Genomic DNA, 14,014 nt, shown 5'->3' with positions numbered 1-14,014 from the left:
GATTACAGGGCTTAATAGGCCTACTGCCGCCTAGCTACTAGGTAGGCAATGATGGTAGGCAGCCGCCGTGTTCGGGAGAGTCCGCGTCCGCCCCCGCCCGCGGCGTTGCGTGCGTACCTATATATACCAGCCGCCTCGCCGGAGAGCGGCAGGGAGCTAGCCAAGCCAAGCCAAGGGCGTCTGATCTGATCTCATCGGAGGAGCAGAGGAGGAAAGCGGAGCACCGCAGCCGGCGATGGCGCGCGGCAAGGTCGCCATGAGGCTAGTCGGGAACGCGGGGGAGCGCGCCAGGAAGCACGCCAAGAGGGCCGCGGGGCTCAAGAAGAAGGCGTCGGAGCTCGCCACGCTCTGCGGGGTCCCGGTCGGGCTCGTCTGCGCCGGCACCGGCGCCGGGGCTACGCCGCTCGTGTGGGAGTCGGAGGAGGGCGTGCTCGAGAGGTATCGACGCGCCGTCCCGCCGGAGGCCCGCGCGGGGCACACGCACCGGGCCTACCTCGAGACGGAGCTGGGCAAGCGGAGGGCCAAGCTCGCCAGGGCGCGCCACGGCTGCCCCGCCGCGCTCCCGGACTGGGACGAGGCGCTCAACGACATGACGCTGGACGACGCGCGGGAGCTGCTCCAGGCCATCGACGCCGCGCTGCGGGCCACGGGAGACAGGATGGAGGCGCTGGGCTTGCCTGCCGACGGCGGCCACGGCGCGCTCGATCAGCAGGCCGCGCCGGACTCTCCCGACGACGCCGTCATGCCGCAGCAGCTCGGGCACGGTGGCGGCGTGCCCTGGGCCGGAGGCTACCACCCCGTGGACATGGCCGACGCCGCCGACTTCCAGCAGCTGCAGATGGTGCCGTACGACGGCGGGGACAACGACGGGGTGATCGCGCCGGGCCTCGCCAATGCTGACTACAACTACTCGGGCTGCGGCGACCAGATGCTCGCTCCGGACTTCGCCGATGCTGGCTACAAGTACAACTACACGGGCGGCGGCGACGGGATGCTCACGCTGGGCTCCGCCAATGCTGGCTGCAACTACTCGGGCGGCGGCAACGGGATGCTCGCGCCAGGCTTCGCCAATGCTGTCTGCAACTACTCAGGCGGCGGCGACGGGATGCTCGCGCTGGGCCTCGCCAATGCTGGCTACCACTACTCGGGCGGCGGCGACCAGACGCTCGCGCCGGGCTTCGGCAACGCTGACTACAAGTGGCCTGATCTTACCATGTGGCACACCGACAAGGTGTGCGACGCAGCCATGCCACCTGGGTACTACCCTGACGAGGTCGCCACCGGCGGCGACTACGTGAACGCACTATCATCTGGTTACAGCTACACCATGGGCATGGGCATGGGTATGAGCGTGGGCGACAACTTCACCAGTCTGGAGAGCAACTACACGGCGGCGCATTGGCAGGCCGAGGCGTTCCAGCGCTCCGACGCCAGCACCAGCACCGGCGAGCTGCTGTCAGCTGCATCATCGCCTCGTTATCTCTACTAGACTAGTACTTTTGTCACGGAAGGTGTTTAGGTCCACGAGGAAGAAAGCGTTCTGTTACTAGGGAAAGAAAATTGCAGTGGTAGTTTCGTAGCTAGCTAGAATATCTTGGTTCTAACGCAATCGAAGTTAGAGTTTTGCAGTTTATTGCATAAATCTTAGTACTTGTATTAGGTCCATGATTTTGAACGAAATTCGAAACCTTATATACTACTTCCTCCGTCCCAATAATGTAAGACGTTTTTTTTGATACCTTACATTATGGGACGGAGGGAGTATTATATGTTATTTAAGAAGTTTCGCGAAAAGGATATGATCTCCCTGTTAACAAAGTTCATGCTAAAACATACCCCACTCAAGTTTCAAGATTAAAAATAGTCCATATTGAGTAATTTTTCTAGAAGCCCTTGGACTGCATCTAATGATGCACACAACTTTTTATTAAATATTTGTAATATGGCAATAGGAAAATGGGCCTCAAGCATCACATATATCATAGTAATAGGCTGTCAAGGCGTCCACCATATTTGTTGAACACCCTCTCTCTTATTGGTTGCATCCAAAGGTCGTGGACGCCCACCCACCTTGCGAAGTAGCGACAATGTATGTATCCAACAATCATTGCGGGTCTTTCAGTCGATTCAAAGTAAAGCACAGACTCTCATATGAATTTGAGACTTCAAGTGGGATGCACCTCAACTAGTCGGGTTCCAAACATATCCGTATTACTGGTGGATGAAGGTAGATTACAGGCTACATGGACAGATTTTCACAATAGATTTGCAAGGGGCACTGAAAGAATAATGTCGCATCGACTCCTTGTTACCACAGAAGCAGCAATTAGTGCATCCTTGCCAATTCATTTCTCCAAGCTTTAGTCAGGATGGTCATACAATCTAAATACCACATGAAGATTTGAATTTTCAACGGGGCTTTAATTTTTAAGTGGTGGAAATTTTTCCATTGTTGATACGGTCCATATAAATGGATTTGATTATGAATGCACAGGAACTAGTTAGTCTTTAAACAAGATTTAACCAGTCTATTTATTTGCACCAACCCGGATATTACATGGCTAAAGATGTGAATCCCAACCATGCGTCTTCCTAGGAAATACTAGTAGTTAGCCCATTGCCTGCTACAAATGTCTCCACAGAAAAGCTGTTTTTTACCCTATGAGGTCTTTACAAAAGGACGAGTCAATTCGTTTTACCTAAACCTCGTAGAGAATTTTAGAATGTCTTGCATACATGATTAACATGGTTTCAACAACAATTATTTTGTACTCCCTCCGTCCCTTGTCCCATAAGCTTATTATGTTGCTTGCAAAACGATCGTATTGTTATAAGCGGCATATATTACAGCCCAGGCAGTTAGGGGCCTGGCCCAGTTATCTTATCGTGTTATGGGTTTAGCCCAATTATATCATTAGGAGGATTATATAAACTTATATACCCGTTTTGAGATTAAGCAAGAAGCAATAATAATTGCTCGGCTTCCTTAGGAACCCGGGAGACCTAACCCTATCCTCCTCCTCCCCTGCACCATCTCCTTCCCGCCTCAGCCGCCGCCGCCTCCATCGCGCAAGGACGGCGCCCAGCCGCCGGCCGCCGTGCCCTCGTCCTCGTCCTCCTCCATCCTTCCCCTACAATCTCCGCCCTAGAACCGGCAGAATCCTAACTCCTAACACCTTGGTATCAGGTAGCTTTGTTCCGATCATGTCTTCATCGCCGCCAATCCCGTCGCTTCCGCTGCCGACCGTCACCACCGCGCCGCTGGCATTCTCCACCGCGCCGCTGCCTTCCCCGTCCGCGCCGCTAGTCGCGTCCTCCGGCGCCGCCACCACCCAGATGACGGCACCCTCCATCGCACCACCGGCCGCCGCCTACACCCCGGAGGAGATCACCGGGGTCCTCAATGATCTCGTCACAGCCGTCCAGGGGATCTGCCTCTACTTGGCCGGGCCCTGCGGGCTGCCGCCGGCCGCGTCACCAACCATCGCCACCGGGCCAATGCTGCCGTCGTGGCAGCCGCCGCACCCGGCGGCCTCCACCGCGCTCGCCGGACCGCTGCAGCCACAGCTGCAGCTGCCGCCGCCACCGCCCTGGCAGCCGCCGCACCCAGGGGCCACCACGGCACTGGTCGGGCCGCTGCAGCCCCCGCCCCGCTCTGGCCAAAATGGCCGGCCGCGGCCATCGCGGCGCCCGCCGCCTCCGTCATTTCCATGCAGCAGCTGCTACCGCTGCCGGCGCCTCCGCCGCCCAGCACCAGGCTGACTACAACCGCGCCGGCGGGCGTGCCGATTCAGCAAGTGCGGTTCCCGCCCTCGCCGTCACAGCTTCCGGCCTGGTTGGCCGGGACGTCGCCGCCGCCCGTCTACACCATGGCCGCGGACCAGCCGGCGCCCTCCCTACCGTACGGCGGGCCCTCCGACTCCGCGGGTTTCCCCGCTGGCTTTGACGGGCCACTGCTTCCCCGCGGACCACCTGTGCACACCGGACCGACGCCATCCTCTTCGTTGCTCCGTACCGCCGAGCCGTACGCTCACGGCGGTCATGCTCAGACACCGCCGCGCTTTGCCAAGCTCGACTTCGCCACCTACGACGACGCCGAGGACCCCCTCAACTGGCTCAACCAGTGTGAGCAATTCTTCCGGGGGCAACACATGCTCGCGTCGGAACGCACCTGGCTTGCCTCATATCACCTTCGGGGCGCCGCACAGACGTGGTACTACACCCTCGAGCAAGACGAGGGCGGCATGCCCCCATGGGAGCGCTTTCGCGAGCTATGCCTCCTTCACTTCGGGCCGCCGATACGCGGGAGCCGGCTGGCGGAACTCGGTCGTCTCCACTTCACCTCCACGGTGCAGGACTTCGCCGACCGCTTTCAGGCCCTGGCGTGCCATGCGCCCGGCATAACGGCTCGCTAGCGGGCCGAGCTCTTCGTCGGCGGTCTGCCGGATCATATCCGCGTGGACGTGGAGCTGCGGGGACCCTAGGACCTCCAGACTGCCATGTACTACGACCGCGCATTCGAGCGCCGCGCGGTGGCCATCCAGCAGGCATCACCGTCCCGGGCCGCTGGGCCACCACCCGGGCTGGACGTTCCTGCGCAGGGTCGGCCTGCTCAGGTTTCTGCGGCGCGCCCGTTCCACCGGCTCACCTCGGCCGAGCAACTCGAGCGTCGCCGCCAAGGGTTGTGCTTCAACTGCGACGAACCCTACGTGCCCTGCCACGTCTGCCTGCGACTCTTCTACCTGGAGGCTGCGGGCTACATTGAGGCCGACGCCGCCGTCGACGACCTCGGCGACCTGCCCGCCCAAGCTGCCGCGGAGGTGTTTGGCGACGGTTGATCACCTCGAGGAGTTCCGCAAGCGCTTCCCCGCCTTCCAGCTCGAGGACGAGCTGTTTGTGCAGGCGGGGAGAAATGTTATGAGTGGCATATATTACAGCCCAGGAGTTAGGGGCCTGCCCCAGTTATCTTATCGTGTTAGGGGTATCATTAGTAGGATTATATAAACTCATGTGAGGACCCGTTTTGGGATTAAGCAAGAAGCAATAATAATTGCTCGGCTTCCTTAGGGAGCCCGGAGACCTAACCCTAGCCTCCTCCTCCCCTGCACCATCTCCTTCCTGCCTCGGCCGCCGCCACCTCCATCACGCAAGGACGGCGCCCAGCCGCCGGCCGCCGCGCCCTCGTCCTCCTCCATCCTTCCCCTACAATCTCCGCCCTAGAACCGGCAGAACCCTATCTCCTAACACGTATATTATGGGACGGAGGGAGTATTTAGTAAGTACTCCCTGAATAAACAATATCTGGAACAAAAAGGTGTAGGAAATTTACCAACCTTCATGACGTTATCACCAATATAATATGAACTACAACTTCTACAGTAGTTGGCATTTTTTGGAGCCGTTCGTTTGTCTCGATCTAACGGCGCATACATACGTAGTACTCGAAAGTACGCGGATGAAAGTACTCGAAAGTACTATTAGTCTAGGGGCATTTTAGTCCTAGGAAATATATGACAAGGTGGGGCCCTCTCGTCCAATGCAAAACCGCCGCCCCTCTCCTCCAATGCAAAACCGCCGCCCCTCTCGTCCAATGCAAAGCCGCCGCTGTGCTCCTTCCCCTCTTCCATCACCATTGCAACCACGGCCATCTCCTAGCCTTCTCCTTCTCGCGGCCGCAACTTTGCTCTTCTCATCTTCCACATCCACCCCCCTCTTCCATCCACGCAAGATCCTTGATGGAGCAGCAGATCGAGCACATCGGCGGCGGTGAGAACGCCGACTTCGCGGAGATCGCCAGCGGCGAGAACGCTGACTTCATGGAGATCGCCGGCGGCGACCAGGTCAAGATGGCCAGGTTGACGGAGATCCGTTCATGGTTTCACAACATATTGCAGATGAACTAGACGGCAATGGCCACTTTGAAGCAAATGACGAGGAGGGAGAGGGCAAAGCTTCCCCCCCCCCCACCCGCACAACCGATGCACAAGGTTGAGATCCTCCTCTAGGCGATGGAGCAGGCCGATTCGTCCAGCCCGTGGACCAGGCGTAGGTGGTGGGCATTCAGATCCAGGGTAGAGCATCCACTGGATCAGGAACCCACGGTGCACGAGGTGCTGTTGCAGATTGTGGAGCCTCCAACCGAGTCGGAGATGACTCCGAAGCGCAAGAGGAGGAGGACAGTGGTCGCGACATCGCTTCCCCGCCGTTCTCCACGCTTCCCTCGCCGCTCTCCTCGTCTGAACGGCGGCTGTAGCTATGTTTAGGATAAGATTGCTGAATTTCATTCATCATTACTTGCCACTTGCTTAATTTGATTCTCTGCAATATGTTCTTGCTACCCGTGTACTTGAATCCGTATCCTCTGGATGGCAGCTTAGTTTGATCGACGAGGCTGTAATGAGTCTAGGCATATAGCATTGCTATGTTTACTTGCTACATTTTGATGTGCTGGAGTGGTATCCATGATAGGAAATTTTGTCTGTCACCTCAAGAGTTGTGTTCAAATTACATGATGCAATCTGTGTAAATTGAACTTGCAATATTTTGGCTGCAAGAAGTGCCTCCAGAAAAGTTCAGTACACAGTTTAGAGTGATAGACTCTGGATTGACACTGAAATATTTCAATACTGCAAGTTTAGTAGATAGTTGTAGGCATTGAAATATTTCAGTACTGACAGATTCACACTGAAATATTTGAGTAGTGCAATTGCAGTACACACGGGTACACACTGAAAAATTTCAGTAGTGCAATGCAATTTCAGTACACACGGGTAGACACTGAATATTTCAGTACTGCAGTTTCAGTATACGCACGCAACCCCAGAAATATTTCGGTGTAGCAGTTTCAGTACACGCGCATAGCCACTGAAATATTTCGATGGTGCTGTTTCAGTACAAGCACGTAGCCTCTGAAATATTTCGGTGGTGCACTTTCAGTACACGCACGTACCCACTGAAATATTTCAGTGGTTCACTTTCAGTACACGCACGTACGAAATGAAATATTTCAGTGGTGCTGTTTCAGTACACGCATGTAGCAACTCAAATATTTCAGTGGTGCTGTTTAAGTACACACACGTAGCCACTGAAATATTTCAGTAATGCACTTTCAGTACAAAGATGTTGACACTGAAATATTTCAGTAGTGCCATGTCGGTGATCTTGCATCCAAATATTTAGGGCTTCCTAATGATTCAGCAAAAAAAATAGACATAAGCAGTGAAATAATTTTTGTAGGGATGTTGGCTTACTCATGTTGACGTGCTGTATAACCTTTTGCTTCACTTCCTGTAAGTGCTTCTTGCATGTGCTATGGCCTACATGCTGTTTACTCTCATCACAGCAGGGATTTTGCATCTTGCAAAGGTCTTATTAATTCAACATTGACTTCTATGAACTTTGTATTCAAATTCGTATCCTCCTACAGTTGTTGTGACAGATTTCCTTGGCATCTTCAAATTACCGTACTGTCATTTTTCCAATACCAACTGTATTCAATCTGAAACTTTCAGTTACTTATATGCTACAGGTGGAATCATGGATAGGTTGCTGAAGATGCTGCGCCTCACAATAAAAGTCCCTTGCTCAACCTCAACATCACAAGCTTTTTTGCATTTCTAGTTGTCTCACTATTTCATGTGATGTATTTGAATACCAGAAGTTGTTATGCATTACAAGTTCAATCTGATAATCGTAGTACCTGCAGTCTATGTGTTATCTGTTTTGTATGTGTGGGATCAAAATTTAATACGGTTCTGATTCCTGTTTTCATGGCCTTGATGCTAAGTTAAGTACATGATGGTCAGAGTGATCGGAGGGAAGGGTGGCGCTGGTGGGAAATATTTTAGGGTCTTATCATCGTGATAACCCCAGAAAATTAATAAAAACGTCGAAAATCAATGGAACTAGCCATGGATGCTTCTCATGTTGGTACAAGGGTGAAGAAAGAATACAGGTCCATTTGAAGCAAGTCGAGAAATGCGGTGATTTAAATCACATGGCGATGTGAACTAGATTATTGACTCTAGTGCAAGTGGGAGACTGAAGGAAATATGCCCTAGAGGCAATAATAAAGTATTATTTATTTCCTTATATCATGATAAATGTTTATTATTCATGCTAGAATTGTATTAACCGGAAACATAATACATGTGTGAATACATAGACAAACAGAGTGTCACTAGTATGCCTCTACTTGACTAGCTCGTTAATCAAAGATGGTTATGTTTCCTAGCCATAGACATGAGTTGTCATTTGATTAACGAGATCACCTCATTAGGAGAATGACGTGATTGACTTGACCCATTCCGTTAGCTTAGCACTCGATCGTTTAGTATGTTGCTATTGCTTTCTTCATGACTTATACATGTTCCTATGACTATGAGATTATGCAACTCCCGTTTACCGGAGGAACACTTTGTGTGCTACCAAACGTCACAACGTAAATGGGTGATTATAAAGGTGCTCTACAGGTGTCTCCAAAGGTACTTGTTGGGTTGGCGTATTTCGAGATTAGGATTTGTCACTCCAATTGTCGGAGAGGTATCTCTGGGCCCACTCGGTAATGCACATCACTATAAGCCTTGCAAGCATTGTGACTAATGAGTTAGTTGCGGGATGATGTGTTATGGAACGAGTAAAGAGACTTGCCGGTAACGAGATTGAACTAGGTATCGAGATACCGATGATCAAATCTCGGGCAAGTAACATACCGGTGACAAAGGGAACAACGTATGTTGTTATGCGGTTTGACCGATAAAGATCTTCGTAGAATATGTGGGAGCCAATATGGGCATCCAGGTCCCGCTATTGGTTATTGACCGGAGACGTGTCTCGGTCATGTGTACATAGTTCTCGAACCCGTAGGGTCCGCACGCTTAACGTTACGATGACACTTTTATTGAGTTTTGATGTACCGAAGGAGTTTGGAGTCCCGGATGAGATCGGGGATATGACGAGGAGTCTCGAAATGGTCGAGATGTAAAGATCGATATATTGGACGACTATATTCAGACTTCGGAAAGGTTCCGAGTGATTCGGGTATTTTTCGGAGTACCGGAGAGTTACGGGAATTCGTATTGGGCCTTAATGGGCCATACGGGAATTCGTATTGGGAGAGAAAGGCCTCAAAAGGTGGCCGCACCCCTCCCCATGGTCTGGTCTGAATTGGACTAGGAAAGGGGGGCGCACCCTTCCTTCTTTCTCCTTTCCCCTTCCCTTCTCCTACTCCCACAAGGAAAGGAGGAGTCCTACTCCCGGTGGGAGTAGGACTCCCCCCTATGGCGCGCCTCTCCCCTTGGCTGGCTGCCTCCCCCTTGCTCCTTTATATACGGGGGCAGGGGGGCACCCCAGAGACACAACAATTGATCCTTGAGATCTTTTAGCCGTGTGCGGTGCCCCCCTCCACCAAATTACACCTCGATAATATCGTTGCGGAGCTTAGGCGAAGCCCTGCGTCGGTAGAACATCATCATCATCACCACGCCGTCGTGCTGACGAAACTCTCCCTCAACACTCGGCTGGATCGGAGTTCGAGGGACGTCATCGAGCTGAACGTGTGTAGAACTCGGAGGTGCCGTACGTTCGGTACTTGATCGGTCGGGTCGTGAAGACGTACGACTACATCAACCGCGTTGTGATAACGCTTCCGCTGTCGGTCTACGAGGGTACGTGGACAACACTCTCCCCTCTCGTTGCTATGCATCACCATGATCTTGCGTGTGCGTAGGAAATTTTTTGAAATTACTACGTTCCCCAACAGTGGCATCCGAGCCTGGTTTTATGTGTTGATGCTATGCATGAGTAGAACACAAGTGAGTTGTGGGCGATATAAGTCATACTGCTTACCAGCATGTCATACTTTGGTTCAGCGGTATTGTGAGATGAAGCGGCCCGGACCGACATTACGCGTACGCTTACGCGAGACTGTTTTCACCGTTGCGAGCACTCGTTGCTTAAAGGTGACCGGCGGGTGTCTGTCTCTCTCACTTTAGTTGAACCGAGTGTGGCTACGCCCGGTCCTTGCGAAGGTTAAAACAGCACCAACTTGACAAACTATCGTTGTGGTTTTGATGCGTAGGTAAGAACGGTTCTTGCTAAGCCCGTAGCAGCCACGTAAAATATGCAACAACAAAGTAGAGGACGTCTAACTTATTTTTACAGGGCATGTTGTGATGTGATATGGTCAAGACATGATGTGATATAATGTGTTGTATGAGATGATCATGTTTTGTAACTGTGAGGAATCGACATGATAATGAACTCTGAATCATTTTTTTTTATTTTCCCATCTTTTTCAGCTCTGCTCCCGAAGGCAACTGGCAGGAGCCATATGGTTGTCGCTTTATTGTATGAGATGCAATCGCCATGTAATAGTTTTACTTTATCACTAAGCGGTAGCGATAGTCGTAAAAGCAATAAGTGTTGGAAATATGCCCTAGAGGCAATAATAAATGATTATTATTATATTTCTTTGTTCATGATAATCGTCTATTGTTCATGCTATAATTGTATTGTCCGGAAATCGTAATACATGTGTGAATGCATAGACCACAATGTGTCCCTAGTAAGCCTCTAGTTGACTAGCTCGTTGATCAACAGATTGTCATGGTTTCCTGACTATGGACATTGGATGTCATTGATAACGGGATCACATCATTAGGAGAATGATGTGATGGACAAGACCCAATCCTAAGCATAGCATAAAAGATCGTGTAGTTTCGTTTGCTAGAGCTTTTCCAATGTCAAGTATCTTTTCCTTAGACCATGAGATCGTGCAACTCCCGGACACCGTAGGAGTGCTTTGGGTGTGCCAAACGTCACAACGTAACTGGGTGACTATAAAGGTGCACTACGGGTATCTTCGAAAGTGTCTGTTGGGTTGGCACGGATCGAGACTGGGATTTGTCACTCCGTGTGACGGAGAGGTATCTCAGGGCCCACTCGGTAATGCATCATCATAATGAGCTCTATGTGACTAAGGCGTTAGTCACGGGATCATGCATTGCGGTACGATTAAAGAGACTTGCCGGTAACGAGATTGAGCAAGGTATTGGGATACCGACGATCGAATCTCGGGCAAGTAACATACCGATTGACAAAGGGAATTGCATACGGGATTGATTGAATCCTCGACATCGTGGTTCATCCGATGAGATCATCGTGGAACATGTGAGAGCCAACATGGGTATCCAGATCCTGCTGTTGGTTATTGACCGGAGAGGCGTCTCGGTCATGTCTGCATGTCTCCCGAACCCGTAGGGTCTACACACTTAAGGTTCGGTGACGCTAGGGTTGTAGAGATATGTGTATGCGGAAACCCGAAAGTTGTTCGGAGTCCCGAATGAGATCCCGGACGTCACGAGGAGTTCCGGAATGGTCCGGAGGTGAAGAATTATATATAGGAAGTCAAGTTTCGGCCACCGGGAAAGTTTCAGGGGTTACCGGTATTGTACCGGGACCACCGGAAGGGTCCCGGGGGTCTATCGGGTGGGGCCACCTATCCCGGAGGGCCCCGTGGGCTGAAGTGGGAAGGGAACCAGCCCCTAGTGGGCTGGGCGCCCCCCATGGGCCTCCCCCCTGCGCCTAGGGTTGGAAACCCTAGGGTGGGGGCGCCCCACTTGCCTTGGGGGGCAAGGCACCCCCTGGCCGCCGCCCCCCATCCAGATGGGATCCCTGGCCGGCGCCCCCCCTCCCAGGGGGGCTATATAAAGGGGGAGGGAGGGCAGCAAAGACACAGCCTTGGGCGCCTCCCTCCTCCCCTGCTACACCTCTCTCTCTCGTAGAAGCTCGGCGAAGCCCTGCCGGCATCCCGCTACATCCACCACCACGCCGTCGTGCTGCTGGATCTCCATCAACCTCTCCTTCCCCCTTGCTGGATCAAGAAGGAGGAGACGTCGCTGCATCGTACATGTGTTGAACGTGGAGGTGCCGTCCGTTCGGCACTCGGTCATCGGTGATTTGGATCACGGCGAGTACGACTCCGTCATCCACGTTCGTTGGAACGCTTCCGCTCACGATCTACAAGGGTATGTAGATGCACTCCTTTCCCCTCGTTGCTAGTATACTCCATAGATGCATCTTGGTGAGCATAGGAAAATTTTAAAATTATGCCACGATTCCCAACAGTGGCATCATGAGCCAGGCCTATGCGTAGTTACTATGCACGAGTAGAACACAAAGCAGTTGTGGGCGTTGAGTTTGCCAATTATTCTTGCCGCTACTAGTCTTATCTTGTTTCGGCGGCATTGTGGGATGAAGCGGCCCGGACCGACCTTACACGTACGCTTACGTGAGACAGGTTCCACCGACTGACATGCACTAGTTGCATAAGGTGGCTAGCGGGTGTCTGTCTCTCCTACTTTAGTCGGAACGGATTCGATGAAAAGGGTCCTTATGAAGGGTAAATAGAAATTGGCAAATCACGTTGTGGTCATACGTAGGTAAGAAACGTTCTTGCTAGAAACCTACAAACCACGTAAAAACTTGCAACAACAATTAGAGGACGTCTAACTTGTTTTTGCAGCATGTGTGATGTGATGTGATATGGCCAAAAGATGTGATGAATGATATATGTGATGTATGAGATTGATCATATTCTTGTAATAGGAATCACGACTTGCATGTCGATGAGTATGAAAACCGGCAGGAGCCATAGGAGTTGTCTTTATTATTTTGTATGACCTGCGTGTCATTGAATAACGCCATGTAAATTACTTTACTTTGTTGCTAAACGCGTTAGCCATAGAAGTAGAAGTAATCGTTGGCGTGACGACTTCATGAAGACACAATGATGGAGATCATGATGATGGAGATCATGGTGTCATGCCGGTGACGAAGATGATCATGGTGCCCCGAAGATGGAGATCAAAGGAGCATAATGATATTGTCCATATCATGTCACTATTTGATTGCATGTGATGTTTATCATGTTTTTGCATCTTATTTGCTTAGAACGACGGTAGTAAGTAAGATGATCCCTTATAATAATTTCAAGAAAGTGTTCACCCTAACTGTGCACCGTTGCGAAGGTTCGTTGTTTCGAAGCACCACGTGATGATCGGGTGTGATAGATTCTAACGTTCGAATACAACGGGTGTTGACGAGCCTAGCATGTACAGACATGGCCTCGGAACACACGCAATACACTTAGGTTGACTTGACGAGCCTAGCATGTACAGACATGGCCTCGGAACACGGAGGACCGAAAGGTCGAGCATGAGTCGTATAGAAGATACGATCAACATGGAGATGTTCACCGATCTTGACTAGTCCGTCTCACGTGATGATCGGACACGGCCTAGTTAACTCGGATCATGTTTCACTTAGATGACTAGAGGGATGTCTATCTGAGTGGGAGTTCATTAAATAATTTGATTAGATGAACTTAATTATCATGAACTTAGTCTAAAATCTTTACACTATGTCTTGTAGATCAAATGGCCAACGTTGTCCTCAATTTCAACGCGTTCCTAGAGAAAACCAAGCTGAAAGATGATGGCAGCAACTATACGGACTGGGTCCGGAACCTGAGGATCATCCTCATAGTAGCCACGAAAGATTATGTCCTAGAAGCACCGCTAGGTGAAGCACCAATCCCAGAAAACCAAGACGTTATGAACGCTTGGCAGCAGCGTGCTGATGATTACTCCCTCGTTCAGTGCGGCATGCTTTACAGCTTAGAACCGGGTCTCCAAAAGCATTTTGAGAAACATGGAGCATATGAGATGTTCGAGGAGCTGAAATTGGTTTTCCAAGCTCATGCCCGGGTCGAGAGATATGAAGTCTCCGACAAGTTCTTCAGCTGTAAAATGGAGGAAAATAGTTCTGTAAGTGGGCACATACTCAGAATGTCTGGGTTGCACAACCGCTTGACTCAGCTGGGAGTTAATCTCCCGGATGACGCGGTCATTGACAGAATCCTTCAGTCGCTTCCACCAAGCTACAAGAGCTTTGTGATGAACTTCAATATGCAGGGGATGGAAAAGACCATTCCTGAGATATATTCAATGCTGAA

At 51.4% G+C, this 14,014-nt stretch overlaps 2 protein-coding genes across 2 annotated transcripts; both read left to right on the top strand.

Moving 5' to 3' along the window:
* The first annotated feature begins 99 nt into the window (after nucleotides 1–99).
* On the top strand, nucleotides 100–1,633 carry LOC109743439 (uncharacterized). The gene has a single exon (XM_073506047.1). It carries the CDS (start codon nucleotides 236–238, stop codon nucleotides 1,487–1,489), a length of 1,254 nt encoding a protein of 417 aa, XP_073362148.1. The 5' UTR covers nucleotides 100–235; the 3' UTR covers nucleotides 1,490–1,633.
* Nucleotides 1,634–3,869: 2,236 nt separating this feature from the next.
* On the top strand, nucleotides 3,870–4,415 carry LOC109743447 (uncharacterized). The gene has a single exon (XM_020302539.1). The coding sequence runs from the start codon at nucleotides 3,870–3,872 to the stop codon at nucleotides 4,413–4,415; it is 546 nt and encodes a 181-aa protein (XP_020158128.1).
* The last annotated feature ends 9,599 nt before the right edge of the window (nucleotides 4,416–14,014 follow it).

The sequence above is a fragment of the Aegilops tauschii genome, chromosome 7, assembly GCF_002575655.3.
Source record: "Aegilops tauschii subsp. strangulata cultivar AL8/78 chromosome 7, Aet v6.0, whole genome shotgun sequence".
NCBI lineage: Eukaryota > Viridiplantae > Streptophyta > Magnoliopsida > Poales > Poaceae > Aegilops > Aegilops tauschii.
The sequence above is the reverse complement of the archived record's forward strand: the minus strand, read 5'-3'. Positions and strand labels throughout refer to the sequence as shown.

Excerpts from the sequence above, each read along its gene's own strand:
- LOC109743439 (XM_073506047.1), top strand. The coding sequence starts at position 236 with ATGGCGCGCGGCAAGGTCGCCATGAGGCTAGTCGGGAACGCGGGGGAG.
- LOC109743447 (XM_020302539.1), top strand. The coding sequence starts at position 3,870 with ATGGCCGCGGACCAGCCGGCGCCCTCCCTACCGTACGGCGGGCCCTCC.